The 16076-nt window shown below is 60.1% G+C and overlaps 2 protein-coding genes across 7 annotated transcripts; one reads left to right on the forward strand and one right to left on the reverse strand.

The window, feature by feature from the left end:
- Positions 1-38: 38 nt before the first annotated feature.
- ZBTB48 (zinc finger and BTB domain containing 48) lies at positions 39-5055 on the forward strand. Of its 5 annotated transcripts, XM_087755032.1 has the most exons (10): positions 39-527; positions 622-857; positions 1617-1728; positions 2136-2228; positions 2569-2655; positions 3056-3210; positions 3747-3883; positions 4286-4450; positions 4580-4668; positions 4759-5055. In XM_087755032.1, exons 1-10 carry the CDS (start codon positions 102-104, stop codon positions 5053-5055), a joined length of 1797 nt encoding a protein of 598 aa, XP_087611158.1. In that variant the 5' UTR covers positions 39-101. The 5 variants fall into 5 exon arrangements, with proteins under 5 accessions (XP_087611158.1, XP_087611155.1, XP_087611156.1 ...); XM_087755029.1 differs by having other exon boundaries at positions 3747-4450; XM_087755030.1 differs by having other exon boundaries at positions 3747-4018; positions 4580-5055.
- KLHL21 (kelch like family member 21) lies at positions 4962-16024 on the reverse strand. Of its 2 annotated transcripts, XR_015704191.1 has the most exons (6): positions 15893-16024; positions 13827-14857; positions 12095-12500; positions 9133-9205; positions 7073-8758; positions 4962-6939 (listed from the first exon to the last, which is right to left on the reverse strand). XR_015704191.1 is itself a non-coding variant. In XM_087755033.1 (5 exons), exons 2-5 carry the CDS (start codon positions 14848-14850, stop codon positions 8465-8467), a joined length of 1797 nt encoding a protein of 598 aa, XP_087611159.1. In that variant the 5' UTR covers positions 14851-14857; positions 15893-16024; the 3' UTR covers positions 4962-8464. The 2 variants fall into 2 exon arrangements, 1 of the variants encoding a protein (XP_087611159.1); XM_087755033.1 differs by having other exon boundaries at positions 4962-8758.
- Positions 16025-16076: the final 52 nt, after the last annotated feature.

The raw sequence follows: 16076 nt of genomic DNA on the forward strand, positions 1-16076 counted from the left end.
TCCCCGCCGGCCGCCGCGCGTCACATCCGGCGCGCCCTGACGCCACATCCGGCGCGCTGCCAAGATGGCGGCGGGGCGCGGGGCCCGGTAGCGGCGCGGCCATGGCGGCGGCGGCGGCGCACAGCGTCCGCGTCCTGCGGGAGCTGAACCGGCAGCGCGCGGCGGGGCAGTTCTGCGACGCGACGCTGGGCGTGGGCGGGCGGGAGTTCCGCGCCCACTGGCCGGTGCTGGCCAGCTGCTCCCGCTTCTTCCGCGCCCGCGGCCCCGGCGGGCCGGTGGCGCTGCCCGAGGGCCTCGCCGACACCTTCCAGCTGCTCCTCGACTTCTTCTACACCGGCCGCCTGGCGCTCACCGCCCACAACCGCGCCCGCCTGCTGGCCGCCGCCGAGCAGCTCGGCGTGCCCGACGCCGTGGCGCTCTGCCGCGCCTTCCGCCCCGCCGGCCCCCGCCAGCGGCCCCGCCGCGCCGCCCCCAGCCGCCCGGGGCAGGCGGACACCGCGGCGGCCCCGCAGCCCGGCGGCCAGGCGGTGCGTGAGGGGCCGGGAGCGGGGGGAGACGGGAGGGGAGGGGAGGCGGCCGCCCCCGGCGCCGGCGCGGTGACGGCCGCCTCTTCCCTCGCAGGCCCCGGCCCCGGAGGAGGCGGCGGCGGGCGACGGCGGGCGGCGGGACGGCGACGCCGAGTCCCTTCCCGAGAAAAAGGCCCTGCGGAGCAAAAAGAGCCCCCCCCCGGGGAAGGCGCCCGGCAGCGCGGGGGCGGCGGGGACGCCGGGGAGCAGAAAAGGTACAGCGGTGCCGGTTGAGTGCCCCACATGTCATAAAACCTTCCTCAGCAAATATTACCTTAAAGTGCACAACAGGTAAACGCTCCGACTTTTCCTTCCCCTTGCGTTCGCGTGTAGGGACTCGCGCTGCCCCTTCCCGCCCGCTCTTCCACAGGGGTGGGCGAAGGGCCCTGCTTGCCGCCGCCTGCTCCCAGCGCCTCGGTGTCCCCGGCCTGGACGGGGCTGTCCCCTCTGCCCCCCGGGCGGGGTTGCTCTGAGCTGGGGGGTTTGTGCGTCTCTGAAACCCACGGCGACTGTCCTGGGCTTCCGCGCTCCGGGGTCGGCGCCAGCCCGGCTCAAAAAGAAGGCACAGAGGGGCTCTTGCAGGGGCTGCGCCGGCTGCGGGGGGGCGATGGCAAATCGTTCTCTTCTGGGCTTCCAAAATCAGCAGGGCTGTGGGGGAGTTGCCCCGGGTTGCGGGGAGCGCGCCGGCTCGGCCGAGTGCCACGAGGAGCTTCGGGGTTGGTGACCGAGAGCAAAGCGGGCGCCTGCAGAGAGGGCGCGAGCTCCAGCTTCGCTCCTCTGCAGGGGGCGAACCTCAGCCCTGCGAAACTGAGGTTTCGTGGAGTGGAAGCGGGCACCAACAGCCTGACCCTGCTCTGACGGGACCAGCAAAGCTGGCGTGAAAGGCGGCTTTTGGGCAACTGCAAATATTGGTGCTGGGGGGGGTGTAAAAGCTGCCAGGTCCTTCCCTTTCCCTTCCCAGTTCCTTCCCAGTGTCCTCGCCGGGCCTGTTCATGCATCTCTGCTGTCGGACTGGCAGTGACGGATGCTCTCCATTTGTATTCTCCCTAGGAAACACACTGGAGAAAAGCCATTTGAGTGTTCCAAATGCGGCAAATGTTATTTTAGAAAAGAGAATCTCCTGGAACATGAAGCCAGAAATTGCATGAACCGATCTGAGCAGGTACGCCCGGGAAGCTGCCACTGGCAGCCTGGAAAGTGGGTGCCATTTTGCAGGAGCAGAATCAGAGCCTTTTCCCCGCCACAGTCCCCAGCGCCCTCAGCTACTGAACAAACCCCCCTCATCACTGCTGTGTGGCATGCGTACCGCAGCCGGGGCCCCTCCGAGTCCCTCTCTCGGTGAGGATGGCAGCAGCTTTTGTCTGATTTACCAGACAACTCTCATTTTGTCTGTTTTTTTTAAGCACATGAGGATACTCTTTGTACCATAAGAGATCCAGATCGCTGCAGGCACGGGTTAAACTTCATAACCAGGTCCCAGCACCCGAGTGCCAAGCGCCGGTCTGAGCTGCGGGCTTCGCGTTGGGCTCTTGGTTCTGCGGAAGCCGATGCCTCCCCTGTCTCTTGCAGGTTTTCACGTGTTCGGTCTGCCAGGAGGTGTTCAAGAGGCGGATGGAGCTGCGGCTGCACATGGTGTCGCACACGGGGGAGATGCCGTACAAGGTCAGCAGCGCCTGTCTCCGACGTCCCTACGAATAGGGAAGAGGGGGCGAGCCTTTCTGTTGCGGTGCAGCCTGGCCCAGCCTGTCAGGGGAGCCGAGCGCACCGGCTCCCTTTCCCAGTCCGTGGCAGCCCGCTGAGGGTCGTTCCCTGTCTCTGAGCCAGAATGTGCTCCAGGGAGGCACCGCAGCCGGGCGCTTTCTGTGGCCTTACCAGGGATTCACGCTCCGCGTCAGAGCGGCGCTCCCCTGCCCCGTGCACTGGCGCACTGCCGGTCCTCTCCTTGTGCCAAAATCACCAGTTGGGGGCGGCTGGAAGCTGACCCTCCTCTCCTGTCTTCCAGTGCTCCTCCTGCGCCCAGCAGTTCATGCAGAAGAAGGACCTGCAGAGCCACATGATAAAGCTGCACGGCGCGCCAAAGCCCCACGCGGTAAGGGGAGCGGGTGGCGGCGGCGTTTTGAGAGGGAGTTATCCTGTGCTCAGGCCTGGCCGAGGGAATGGCGCCCATGGTCCTGGCTGGCTCTGTTTAGCAAGGCGGGGAGCTACAGAGCTGCTGGAAACATTTTTCTTTTGGGTACGGGAGCAGCCCTTGTCATTTTTTTGGCTGATAGGCCCAAGTACTGACTAGCATTTTGCTTTTGTCAGGCTGTCTCATCTCATGAGGCATTTTGGAGCTGGGGTGCTGCCGCAGCGGCCGCAGGGAGGGCCCCAAAGCAGCAGCGGCAGGCGGAGGGACGGGTCTTGGGCGGCGAGTGGGTCTGTTACGGGCGTACTCTGCGAACCGCACCTGGGCGAGCTGCCTAACCCCGCGCTCTCCTGTGGCCTTGCAGTGCTCGACCTGCTCCAAGTGCTTTCTGTCTCGGACAGAGCTGCGCCTGCATGAGGCCTTCAAGCACCGGGGAGAGAAGCTGTTTGTCTGCGAGGAGTGTGGGCACAGGGCCTCGAGTCGCAACGGCCTGCAGATGCACATCAAGGCCAAGCACAGGTATGACGTGACCCACGCCCTCCCGTCCGTCGCTCTGGCTCTCCTGGCTGTGCGTCCTCCCCGGAGGGCCTGGCTGGGTGGTGCTGGGGAGAGGAGCTGGCTGGAGGGCAGCAAGCACCCGCTTTCCTGGAGGTGCTGGGCCAAAACTTCTGCCAGAAATCCGATGCAGGGCCAACCGACGTTCTGCTTTTCCCTCTTCCAAAGGAAGCGCAGACTGTCGGCACTTCCTCTGAGTGTGCGACCGTAGTAATCAGCCTAGCTAATACGTGTTCTTGAAGCGGCAAGCATGCAGCAGCTTGCCATGCTCATCCTTAGCGTTCTGTTTCCTGGGCCAGTTACAACCCCCGCGGGACAGGAGGCTCCAGCTCGGCAGCCCGTGGCTGCAGAATAGCATTTGTGGGCCTCCAAAATACCCGAGTTTGAGATGGGTTGAAGTAGGATTTCATTACAAGAACTTTGGGCGAGGAGCAGCAGCTAGCCTGAGGGGCTGAAGCCGGCAAAGGCAGAAATGAAGGTAACGTTTCCCCTTCCCGCAGGAACGAGCGGCCCTACGTTTGTGAGTTCTGCCACCACGCCTTCACGCAGAAAGCCAACCTCAACATGCACCTGCGCACGCACACGGGCGAGAAGCCCTTCCAGTGCCACCTCTGCGGCAAGACCTTCAGGACGCAAGGTATCCCCCCGGGCGCGCGGCTGGGGCTGGTGGTGCTGAGCACCCCGCTCCAGCACCCAGGACCTCCAGAAAGCAGCCGTGCTGCGAAACCCGCCTTCTCCCGCCCGCTTCCCCCTGGGAGCAAAGCCACGCTCTGTGAGTGCACACTAACGCTGAGGAAAGCGCGTCCCCGTTATCTCCATTACCCTCACGCACAAAAGCGGAAGAAATCGATGAGTTTTCCCCAGTACCGGCCAGCCTGGACCAGCAGGCTGCCGCTTGTACTGCTTCTAAGCCTTCCTAACCAGCCTGGCACAGACCGACCGCGCCGTGCGCATGCGGTCTTCGCTGCGGCGTGGCTCGTACCCGAGCGCTGCGCCGCTGACCTGCGGCTCTCCCCCTCTCTCCCCCCGCAAACGGCAGCAAGCCTGGACAAGCACAACCGGACCCACACCGGGGAGCGCCCCTTCAGCTGCGAGTTCTGCGATCAGCGCTTCACAGAGAAGGGGCCCCTGCTGAGGCACATCGCCAGCCGGCACCAGGAGGGGAGGCCCCACTTCTGCCAGATCTGCGGGAAAACGTTCAAAGGTAACGGCCAGGGCGTCGAGCTTTCGCACGGCTCTTTAGAAACGGCCCTCCTTTCCGTGGCGCGGCTTAGCATCGCCGCAATCGCATAGTGCGGTGCCGCCGCCAACGGGCTCTCGCTTCCCTCCTCAGCTGTTGAACAGCTGCGCGTCCACGTCCGCCGGCACAAGGGCGTGAGGAAGTTCGAGTGCACCGAGTGTGGCTACAAGTTCACGCGGCAGGTGAGGCCTTCCCTGGCGCGGGGACGCCGCGGAGCTGCGCCGGGGAGGCGGCCCTCACCGGGCCTTTCCTCCTGCCCCCTCCCTTCACAGGCTCACCTGAGGCGCCACATGGAGATTCACGACCGGGTGGAGAACTACAACCCGCGGCAGCGGAAGCTGCGGAACCTGATCATCGAGGACGAGAAGGCCGTGGTGGTGGCGCTGCAGCCGCCCCCGGAGCTGGAGGTGGGCTCGGCCGAGGTGATCGTGGAGTCCCTGTCCCGCGGCTCCTTGCCCGAGGAGATCCCCGTGCAGAGACTCTGCTCGAACGAGAACTTCTCTACGGCGGACGTGATCGAGCAATCGCTAATTATAACCACAACGATTCCCGAAGACTGTGAAACATAGCACGACCGCCTGCGCGCGTCCTTCCTACCAAAACACAATAAAGCGTTAGGCTGGAGCCACCCTCTGCCGCGCTGCTTCTTTTCGAGTTGTGCATCTGCCCCTTCCCTCCTTCCCGCAAAGCTCCCACCCCAGGTTGCAGGGATGTGAAGTTATAACGAAGTCATAGCTGGGTCTCAAATGAAGAAACAAACGTGAAGCTACTCGGACTGGCTACTGAAATAGGTGTACGTACGCCGCCTGGGGCGGGATGTGGCTGGCGACTCCACGTGCGTAATGCTGCGAACGCTTTTTACCGAGCTCTCGTTGGCAGCCAGAGGGGCGGCTGGCGCTCGCCTCCCCTTTCCTCCAGCGCTCTCGCCTTGCGCCGGCAGCTCTGCCTTGGAGCCTGGGAGCTCGCGATTAAAGCTTGCCTTCCCGAAGAGAGCGCGGCTCTGCCCCTTAAACGCTTGCAAAAGGATTGTCTCCTCCGTTAAATTTGTGCCTTATTTCTACTTACTTTTGTCAAGCTTCTGCTAATTCCCATTTCTTTTCCACATTAAAGGCGGGGCATGACCCGTATCTTCTCACCATTGAGAGAATTTAGCTGTTGCTTAACTGGAAACACATTCTCTCAAGGAGCTGGACAGCACTCTAAGCTCCTGCTTTTAGGTGCGGGGATTTATATTTGAAACAACATGCCCCAGGGTTGCCGTGACACCGAGAGCCGCTTCTGAGCGTTCCCCGGGAGGGGGAAAGATCACCGAGCGTACCCACGTGCCCCGACATCGCTGCCGCGCTCTCCCCTTTCGCTCTTTTACTCACTGAGAAGGCAGAAAGTCTCCGGTTTAAACGTACCTCAGGCCTAGAACGAGAAACGTCGCAGTAAAAACTTACTCAAGTAATCTTCCCCTCAAAGACGACAGAGAGGTTTACGTAACATGTTTTATTTAACTTGACTGCTGCAAGTAAATTTAAAAACAACCTATGAGAATAAAAATACATTATCTGCAAATGTAAAATGCCTTTGTTTCAAAGGATGGTATTTAAACTGTACTCAAAGATTTGGACACAATGAATTTTACAAAAAATAAATACAGATCCGTAGCTGTTCAGCCGGTCAGGGATCTGGGGGTGGCAGGTCCAGCAGCGAGCACTACAGTATGAGACAGCGTGTGCGTACTATTTATAGTTCAGCATAAATACTTCGGTCTGCAACGCGGGTTCAGCTGCGCGGCGCGCGCCATCTCTCCCTGGGCACGCCACTGCGATGGGCTGCTTTGGCCTCACGGGTCGGCGCGGCGGGACGCGGCCATCACTCCCGGAGGTGAAGGAGCCGCCCCAAGTCACGGGCCCCCGCGCATCCCCCCTGCCCGGATCCTCTGCCAAAGGGGGGGCCACCGCACCCCACCCGCGGCAGCGCTGGGGAGGGTTTTACCCCCCTCCACAATCCTCCGCCGGCACGCGGCGGCTTCAAGGCACTGTCAAAGTTTCAGACTTGGAGAACAGCCCAGATTCCGTGAGCGGCTTTCCCAAGTCCACAGCTGAGGAGCGTGGCATAAAATAGCACTCAAGGCAAAACAGATTTTTTTTTTAAAGCTGTGAAGACGCTGATGTTGTGGAGATGGGGCTCCGACAGTACTTGATCCGAGGGCAAGCCAGGAGGCGTGCAATCAAGCATGTGGGCTTTCCGTCTCCCCGTTAAGTTTAAATTGAAATTCTTTTCCTATTGGTTAAAAACGAAGGACGGAAAAAGCGAACGCATCCAGCCAACGCTTCAGCCGTTGTCACACTTTACAGTTTTCCTGAAGGCGCGACGCTCATTTTCGGGTGAGCCGTACGGCAGTTTTAGCTGTTTGCTTGTTCAAGCAGCGTTCCACGAGTAAACTGCACACAGCTTCTCTTCAGCTAAGGTAGATAGAGAAAACACAGCCCAAGCTAGCTAGGTCACTTGGGCGAGCATAAAGGCAAATCTTACACAGGCCAAAAAAAACCAGCAAACCCCAAACAAAAAGAAGAAAAAAAACCCTAAAATAGCTACCTTTCAATCCGCAACACTCCGGCTAACTCCTACACCTTCGCCAAAACACCTCCGCGGCGCCTTCCAATTGCCCGAATCCCGAGAGCTCCTGCAAAGCAGAGGCGCGACAGGCACGAGACCCCTCCGAAGGTCCGGCGCGTTCCTTCACACGCGGTGATGCATTTCAAAGCAATTCTGCGTCAAGGTACCTAAGCACTGCCAGCCACTCCGCAAGCCTGCGGTGAATCTCCTGAGGAAGCTGCGCTCACCTTTCCCACTAAGTTTTTTTTTTTTTTGTCTAAAATGGTACAATGCTGACTTAGTTCCTTTAAAACGGTGAAAAATTAAAAGCTCGCCCTCACTGCATGGGGCCCATCTGCCCAACCCAGCGCGCCGGCCGAGAGCTCGGCGCAGGAGAACCGACAGCCACAAGAAGCAGCTTTTTCTGCCTAGTTCAGCCCCGCTCCTCCCCGAGGGCAGCGGCGGCCAGCCCCAGGAGCCGCTCCTCGGGCCAGCTAAGGGGGTACTCGCTTCTCCCCTTCCCCTTACGGGGGCGCAGCTGGGGAGATCGGAAATGAAAACAATCTGGTCGTGAGAATGCGATAAAAATGATAAATAAGGGTGCTGCTTCTTTGAAGGAAAAAGCGCTCTGCTAGGAAGGGTTGGAAAACAAATACCTGCAAAAGTTTAAATGCCCCCCCCCCCCCCCCCCCAATACAGGAAGAACTGAAGTCCAGACAAAGGGAAAGGTGAAGCTTCATAACCCAGCCTCAGGGGGATCCCTGCTACCGGACGGCTGTTCCTCCTGAAGGCAGGAGCAGGAACAGAGGACCACGGCGACAGGGCGGAAAGGGCCCTGTTCTCATATCGACCTCTCGCCCCTAACAGACCTCCAGCTCTCGTGGGCAGGCCCTTTTCCCCGCTAACCACGCAGAGGACGGCGTGCACGGGAGGTCTGTCTTCCTCCGAGGCACAGAACAGAGGTGGGGGTCCAGGCCACCGTCCTACCAGACAGACCCCTCCCGAAGAAGAAACTGAAGAAAGGAGTTTGGTGGCAAATGAAGCGTTACGGGGTGAAGGAGCTGCCAGTGAAAGGCGTCTGGTCAAAAGCCGTAAGCTGCGACGTTGCGGTGCCATTCAGTGCGATCGCTTTCCTCAGCGTCCACCTCTCGGGTCCCCTCTGCGGGCAGCGCGGTGCCTTCTCCCACCCCAGAGAAGGGCCGAGGGACACCGCGGTGGAGGCCTCTCTGGCTGCGGTTCCGCAACAGCGCCTCAAACATTCAGAGTTTTCACTCCCTCTGTGATAAGTAAATTTTTGTTTTCAAGCTCTGGTTTGCCTCTGCCTTCTCTCAAAGCAACACTGGTTCTGGAGAACGAACTCACATCGAGCCAGGGGCACAGCGCCTTCCCCTGCTAACGAAGCTCATTAAGGTTCTGGTTGTGAAGGTTTTGGCGCTGCCTGTTCAAGTTGATGGTGTTGTCCAGCGTGATGCTGTCATCCTCCTGCGTGGTTTCCGGCATGAACTGCCGGAATATGCTGACGCTGCCGTGCCAGAAGATGGGCTCGGGGAGTCGGCCCACCACGCTCCACGTTCGTGTCTCGGGGTCATAGGCTTCCAGGACGTCCGAGAGTTCAAACGTGTTATCGTAGCCACCGGAGACGTAGAGCTTCCCGCCAAGCACGGCCACGCTCCCCCCAACGTGAACCTGCAATTTAAAAATAATTATACACCACACTTAGAAAGGAGGGTTTTGCCCAATTAGGCAGACAATAAAGGCGCCGGGTACTGTCCCGCAACGGCTCGCTTGGAGCTCGCCCACCAGCTGCTGACTCCGGCTCTGAACCAGCGCTGCCCAAACACCAGGAGGAAGCAGCGTTTCCTAGCTTTGCCCAGCCCTCGTGTGCTGCGCTGAGCACCCAGACACACAATCACAGTCCAGGAATTTTTCCTCCAGGTGACCGCGATACACTTAAATACACTCCGCGTGCAAGGGGTTATAATCCAAAGAGCACCTTGTTTTCCAAAATTAAGCCAATTTTTAACACTGAGAGGCATCCAGTAGGTCGGTAAGCGTCCTACCTGAAGCATGGCAGGGATTTTATCCCATTCATTCTTTGCTGGATTGTAAACATCCACTTCAGCCGAGTCGTCTCTGTGGGAGATAACACAAAATTACTCTTCTGCGTTCTAAAAACCTCCCGCCTTGTGAAGCCCCCAGTTCAACAGCCTGAAACGCCGCCGCGAGCACTTCTGCTCCAATCCTGCTACGTATATTGGAGACCAAAGCGTTCCTGTACGAAGGCACAGGTCTCGATGCAGACCCCAGCCTCCAGCGTGGGCTTCTCCTGCGCCAGCAGGGACGTTCGACCCCAGAAAACGCCTGGACCTCTCTGCTGCAGCCCTGCACACGAAGGGGGCTGGCACAGACACTGCGCACGGACCACAAACTAGCGGAGGAGCGCATCTGTCATTCTCGGTGCCAGCAACCTAGGTCCAAAGAGCCCGAATGCCCCTTCTGAGCTTCTCACAGGCAAAGCAACGCGCTCTGTACTTTCTGGTGTACGCTGAGTTTTAGCTGCCTAGGAGGGAAGGCAGACAAGACGACTGGGGACGGAGCAAGCTGGCAGTACAGGCTCTTTTCCACCTGCCCGAGTTGGTCGCTCCACCCGAGACAGCGGGGCGAGCTGCTCCGGACTGTGAGCCCCACTCGGAGTCCAGCACGCAACTACACCGCTGCTGGGTGGGAAACCACTGCGCGATCCCCAGGGCTTTCTCAAATCTAGTCCTTTTTTTACATCTGCATCTATGGTAGGTGTGCTCACAGACTAACTTTCTGCGAGTCTGCATTTCACAGACTGATCTGGCTTTGGTGCTGGAAGAAAAATTACTGCTGTTCTGGAGAGGCTTAAACCTCCATGCACTTCAGAGTAATGGCATCCCTACTGCTTGAGTTTTTCACCAACGCCAAATTTAGATGGGCCAGAGGACTGTGCGAGAAGAGCTGGCAGGGGCAGTGCAATCCCCGAGGCTTCTCTCGCCCGCTCCGCTCGCGAGACGGGAGGGCGACAGCAACAGGTGAGGGACGTTTGCAACGCAGAGACGCGGCCCACTGACACAAGAATGCAAAGAGGACAAGGTCAGGGCAGCTGGAGAAGTGCTGGCAGTCACTCCAAGACAGTCCTGTTACAGACGGATTCAAAAGGCTGTGAGGAATATTTTATTGTCTTTGTATCTATCGCGACATCACACGTTGCCGTGCATTGTGCGGGTGACAAGGTATCACTGTCGATTGCTGACATGAATCTGAGCAGGGGAGGGAGTGAAAATAAACAAGAAATCTCACCTACAATAGCAGTGTCTGTTTAGCAAACCATTACATCTAGAAATCCGCCTGCTAAGCCCGCGGTCCAGCCGAGGTGCTCACCGTGGGACTTTCTGGTTACGCTCTGGACAAGCATTCCTGAGGTACCCGTACGATACACACTTCAAAACCAGTACCTTTAGTTTGAGTTACTTTTGTGAGGCACCTGGAACTGAACTGATATTCATCTGAATGAAACATCTTCAACAAGCGCTCCAAGCCCCACAGAGCCGTACTAAGACCAACCTTTCTTCCTCAGAACCAAGAGCTGGTACCTGCCTTGGGACACAGCGCTTGGGACTTAAACACTGCTGCCGAGCCGTCTGTGCCTGAAGAACTGCTGCTGTTCACAACGCTTCCCGAAACTAACGGCAGCAGGTGAGTCAAGTTCTTCCAAGTATGAAGCTGAAAACTCCAACGGACTGGAAGGGAAACGAGGGCAAAGGCAGCCCCAGGCAGGGGTGAGAGTCAGGCCAGGACCTCCTCTCCCATCTCAGGGCTAGCCCTAAGAAGGATGCAGCTGAAGAGCTAAGCCTCGCTGCTATGCTGTATTTATAGTTATAAAACTCGTCCCACTAGAGGGGATCGTCAGTCAGAAACTTGAGTCTGAGCTATTTAAAACTAACCAAAAAATGACTTTGTGACTTTTACTCGTCCCCTATTCCTCTGTCCTCCAAAGATTATCTTACAGCTTTATACAGAGCAGCAGTCCACCTGCAGCACGTGAAATGAGGGGAGAAACCCCTGATCCCGATAATCTCCTCATTAACTCCTGCAGATGCATAAGTGTCCTGGAGTGTCAATCATCAGCATTTTAAAACGGTTAAGAAAAAGGAAAACCTATAGAATCGGCTTGTGACAAGCGGCCGAATGGCTGGAACACCCCCGCCAGTATTTACTGAAAACCAGGTGACTTAAACTACTATCTGCAAACAACTGCCAGGAACCGAGACACCCGGCTGAACCCAAATGAATCAAATAAAAGGTCTCAAGTAGAAGTTGCTGCTTTATGCAAAGCCAAGAGGAGATTAAAAAAAGAAAAGTGTCTGGAGGCCATCACAGAAGTCTATGTTTGCTCGAAGTCAACACAACAAGATGAAATGCTTCAGCGCTAGCATGCCTTTGAGTTTATTTTTAATTAAGTGGATAACCGAAGTATTTGCACCACCAGGACAGCTTCAGATGGGTAATTAAGTCCCAATTTGGAAAGGTGCTTAAAAATAGTAACCAATCATTTCATCTTCAGTCCTCTTATCTCTGCTGAGACCGAGGAAGTCCTCTCCTGCGCTACAGTTTAACGTTTTCTTGGAGCTTACTCGCTTATTTATAGCAACAAGGGGGGATTGAACCAGAAGCCAAGAAAACCGAGAAGTCTGTTTGCAAGCAGTGCTGCTGACTCCAGCCAGATTTATACCTGGCTATTCCCCAGCCCGTGGGTTGCAATTCAGACATTTTTACACAATTTTAAGCGGAGTTCTTTGACCTCTAGCTGCAACAGAAGCAAAGGAAAGAGGTGTGGTGGTTTACAGACCCACCTGCACCATCAGGGGAAGCACCGCTGTGCTTTCCCAAGGCAGCGCTTTGCTACGACCACCTGGAAAATCTGCGCGTCTCCCCGGGAAACCCTGGGCTTTGCCTCGTGGGGACGCGGGGAGGGAGGTTATCGCTCCCGCTACTCACCTTATGAAGTACATGAGGCCGTTGAGAGTGACGGTCTTTGGGGCGAAGGACCAGGGAGGGAGGTGGCCGCAGTTCACGAGGGACCAGAGGTCGCTGTCGGGGTCGTAGCACTGCATAACCATGGACTCCTTGCCAGCCAGGGAGCCTATGGCGAACAGCTTGCCGCGGCATGAGGTGGTGGAGCAGTTGTCCATGGGGTACAGCATGGGCTGCAGAGCCTCCCAGCTGTCCAGCGAGTGGTCGTAGCGCTCCGTGCTGTCAGAGGCGATCACGTACAGCAGCCCGTCCAGGACCGTGGAGCTGTGGTATTCTCTGGCTTTCAGCATGGGAGAAACCTCTGTCCACTCGTTGACGCTGGAATTGTACCTCCAGACGCAGTCGTACAGCCTTGACCCGTCCGATCCCCCTGCAGCACAGCACGCCACGTTTCAAAGCGTGGTTTCGCAAAGGGAAGTACTATGGGGCGGTGGAGGACGGGGCTTGGCTCGGGACTGGGATCTTCGTGGTGTCTTCCAGCTACACCTCCTTAATACCCCCCCCTTTTCTGCTTCCCAGGACCATACATTACAAAAATATTTCAGACCTGGAGGACCACAGTAGTGTCCACTGCGAGGACTTTAACGGAAGGTTTGCACTTTTCCTTTCCCAGCAAGCCAGGAAGGATTTCTCCCATGTCATTCCCAGTCTGTACTCAGGCACAACTCAAAACGAGTCTCCCAGGTTTGACTACCTCCATCCTTCTAAATAACCGTTTTTTTCCCCATTTCGCAACCCCCACTCCGTCGCTATCCAGAAGCTGCTGTGACGTAGCGGAGACTAATGCACGCCAGCACCGGCAGGACGGAAACCTTCCAGCCCTCCCCGCTGCCCCCGCTACGACGCTGACACTAAGCAGAACGACAGAAGATCCCTGCCAGCCGCAGCCTCGCCGAAGCATGGGGCTCCCAGTGGTATCGGCGCCCCCAGACCCGCCTGGGATTGCTCCGGAAAGCTCCCGCAGACGTAAGGGCATCCATACAAACGAGCTGTGTGGTAGCCCATCATTTTTACAACTCTGCCCTTAAAGCAGAGCCTCGTTTTCTGCTCGTGACTAGAGAACGAACAGTTTTCTGTTCACCTGCATTTGACCTGCCCTTCAAAGCTTTGTCAGTGCGTCCTGCACACCCAGAGTAGTTCAAAGGAGGCATCTACATGCAGATTAACAGCCAAATTTACACATCTGTGTCACCTTGACAGAAGCAATTATAGCCCCAGCGGACTGCAAGGAGGCAGGATTTGCGGCAGGGAAGGTACCGTGACTCAGACGCTGGCTGGCTGAGGAACCCGGGGCTTTCTGACACACCTCCACCTCGAGCACACGCTTGGCTTGTAATTCACGCGGCTCTGAACCCAAACACCTTCTTCGCAGACAGAAATTCAAAACCCTCTCAGGTCACCCCTGTCCCCCCCAGAGGGAGCGGTTAGAAAGTTCTACCAGGGCAAGACCTGTGACTTCTCCCTGTGTGCTCAGGAGCCTTAGTCATGACAAAATACCTCCTGGATTGAGATCAGCTGCTAAATCCTGCACCGGCTCCAAGAGTCCCTACGCCTGCCTTCAGGCTGCAGCTGTACCGAGCCTGAGCAGAATTTCAGACTCCCTGCTGCCCTGAGAAAAGCCAAGTCTCGCTGCTAGAGCCCATGTATTTTCAGTGGCAACCTCAACACTGGCGCTTTTGTGCCCTGCACGCCTTACCGGTGACGTAGATGTCGTTGCCCAGCGCGGCGACACTGTAGCCTCCGCCCAGGTGCTCAGGGAACTCGGCCAGGTAGCGCCAGTGGCCAGTGCGCGGGTTGTAGCAGTCAACGGTGACGAGCTCGTCGCAGTCGCGGTCGCAGCCGCCAACGAGGACGAGGATCTCGGCCAGGCCGGTGGAGGGCCGGGGCCGCATGCGGGCACAGGGACCCCGGTCGTGGCGGTCGAGGCGGGCGGCCTGGAAGTCACGGGCCTCGCGCAGGAGGCGCAGGCAGGGCGGGCAGCGGGCAACCAGCGGCTCGCCCTCCACGTGGGCCAGCAGGTAGAAGCGGCGCACGAAGGGCAGGCGGACGTGGGCCAGGAGCTGGGGCAGCAGCGGGGCGCGGGCGGCGGGGTCGGCGCGCACCCAGCGCAGCGCCAGCTGGAAGGCGGCCTCCTCCTTGGGGACGCAGAGCCCGTCGTCCCGCAGGTAGGAGAGGAGGCGCGGCAGCGGCAGTCGCTCCAGCTGGGCGCCCAGCTCGCCCACGTGCCGCAGGACAAAGCGGTGGGCAGCGGCCGCCAGCGCCGGGCAGGCGAAGGCCTCGGCGAAGTCCTGCATGTCCAGGGCATTGGCGGGCTCCAGCTGGCGCGCCAGCCAAGCACCGCAGGCCTCCTTGACGGCGGGGAACTGCAGCAGGTCGGCGGCACGCAGCAGGCGCTCGGCGATGTCGGGGCCCAGCCCGCCCACCCGGCCGGTGTAGGCGAAGTCGAGGAGGCGCGCCAGGCACTCGGGCTCCACGCCGTGCAGCCGCACGCGCTCGGCCCGCGCCTCCCGCAGCGCCCCGCCAAACATGGCACGGAAGTAGCCGGAGGCGGCGGCCAGGACAGCACGGTGCGCTCCAAACTCGCGGCCACCCGCCACCACCGTCACGTCCAGCAGGCTCCGCTCCGCTCGCAGCGCGCTCAGACCCCGCAGCAGCGACACCGCGTGCGCTGGCTCCCCTGTTGCCGCCGCCGTCCCGCCGCTGCCTGTGCTCGCCGCCATGCCGTGCCTGTGGGAGAGCAAACGGTGTCACACCCTGCACGGAGCCCCTCAGGATTCAACCCCGAGAGCAGCTTGCAGGACAAAGGAAAAAAAAAAAGGAAAGAAAAAGGTGGGTTAGCACAGGGAAAAACGTCCTCTGGCTGGGAAGCAGAATAAACTAAACAGCCCTCGAAAACACCCTCTTTCCCCCGTCACGGAGGAGCGGCCGTTGCATAACGCGCTGCCGCTGCCAGCAGCCTTCCCCGCTTAGTCTAATTATATTTTTAAGAAGCCCGTGTTGAAGCTCCCGGGATTAAGGCAGCCTCTCCAGGGCCGGGCAGGGCTTTGTAAACCCGATAGCTTTGCGAACCCGGCGCCTCGCCTCTCGGACGGGGCGCCAGCGGGAGCAGCCCCGGCTCGGGGAGGACAGCGGGGTCGGCGCGGCGCCGAGGGGGTGCTCGCGGGGGCTCCCTCTGCCCCCCGGCCCCGGTGCCGCCCGTTATCGACGGCTCGGCCGCGCGAACCCGGGGAGCTCCAGCGTTCTGGCCGAGGGCGTTGCGTCCCGCCGGGCTCCCCGCCGCCGGAGTCAAGAGATTCTTCCGCGCTGAGCTGCGGCGTCCTCAGCCCCTCGGGACGCCGCGGGCCCGCGCACCCCACGCGGAGCCCGCAGCGCTGCGGAACGGGACCGCCCACGGGGAGGCCGAGCCGCGCTGAGGCCCGGCCGCCGGGGGAGGCCGCGGCGCGGCGGAGCGGGAGTGGGGCCGGGCGACCGTCCGGGGCGGCGAGGGCGGGCCGCGCTCCCCGGGGCGGCGGGGACGGCAGCAGCTGTCGCCGCCGAGACCGCGGAGGGCTCGGACGCCGCCGGGAAGGGCGGCTCCCGGCGGAGCCCGGGGCCAAGGCTCACGGGTGGGCGAGAGGCGGCTGCCCCGCCCGCCGCCGCCTGTCCCCGCCGCCACCGGCCGGGCCCTGCCCCGCGGCAAACCGAGGGCCCCCCCTCCCGCCAAGGCCTAGCGCGACTCAGCAGCGGGGCCCACGCCCCGGCGCCCCCCCGGGCTGGGCTCACCTCACGGCTGCGCTCAGCCTCACCGCTCAGCTCAGCTCAGCTCCGCTCCGCTCCCCACCGCCGCCGCCGCCGCCCCGGCCCGGCCCGGCCCCGCCCTCCGCCGGCCGCGCCCGCCGCCCCGCTCCCGGCGGCCCCCGCGGCCGCCCCCGCGCACGCCCGGACTACAGCTCCCGGCGGCCCCCGC

The sequence above is a fragment of the Nipponia nippon genome, unplaced genomic scaffold (assembly GCF_047370975.1).
Source record: "Nipponia nippon isolate SJK-2023a ecotype South Korea unplaced genomic scaffold, ASM4737097v1 scaffold_19, whole genome shotgun sequence".
NCBI lineage: Eukaryota > Metazoa > Chordata > Aves > Pelecaniformes > Threskiornithidae > Nipponia > Nipponia nippon.

Excerpts from the sequence above, each read along its gene's own strand:
- KLHL21 (XM_087755033.1), bottom strand. The coding sequence starts at position 14,850 with ATGGCGGCGAGCACAGGCAGCGGCGGGACGGCGGCGGCAACAGGGGAG. Across the intron at positions 12,501-13,826 it reads CAACGACATCTACGTCACCG|GGGGATCGGACGGGTCAAGG; the intron begins GTAAGGCGTGCA and ends GCTGTGCTGCAG. Across the intron at positions 8,759-9,132 it reads AAATCCCTGCCATGCTTCAG|GTTCACGTTGGGGGGAGCGT; the intron begins GTAGGACGCTTA and ends TTTAAATTGCAG.
- ZBTB48 (XM_087755028.1), top strand. The coding sequence starts at position 102 with ATGGCGGCGGCGGCGGCGCACAGCGTCCGCGTCCTGCGGGAGCTGAAC. Across the intron at positions 2,656-3,055 it reads GCGCGCCAAAGCCCCACGCG|TGCTCGACCTGCTCCAAGTG; the intron begins GTAAGGGGAGCG and ends GTGGCCTTGCAG. Across the intron at positions 3,211-3,746 it reads CACATCAAGGCCAAGCACAG|GAACGAGCGGCCCTACGTTT; the intron begins GTATGACGTGAC and ends CCCTTCCCGCAG.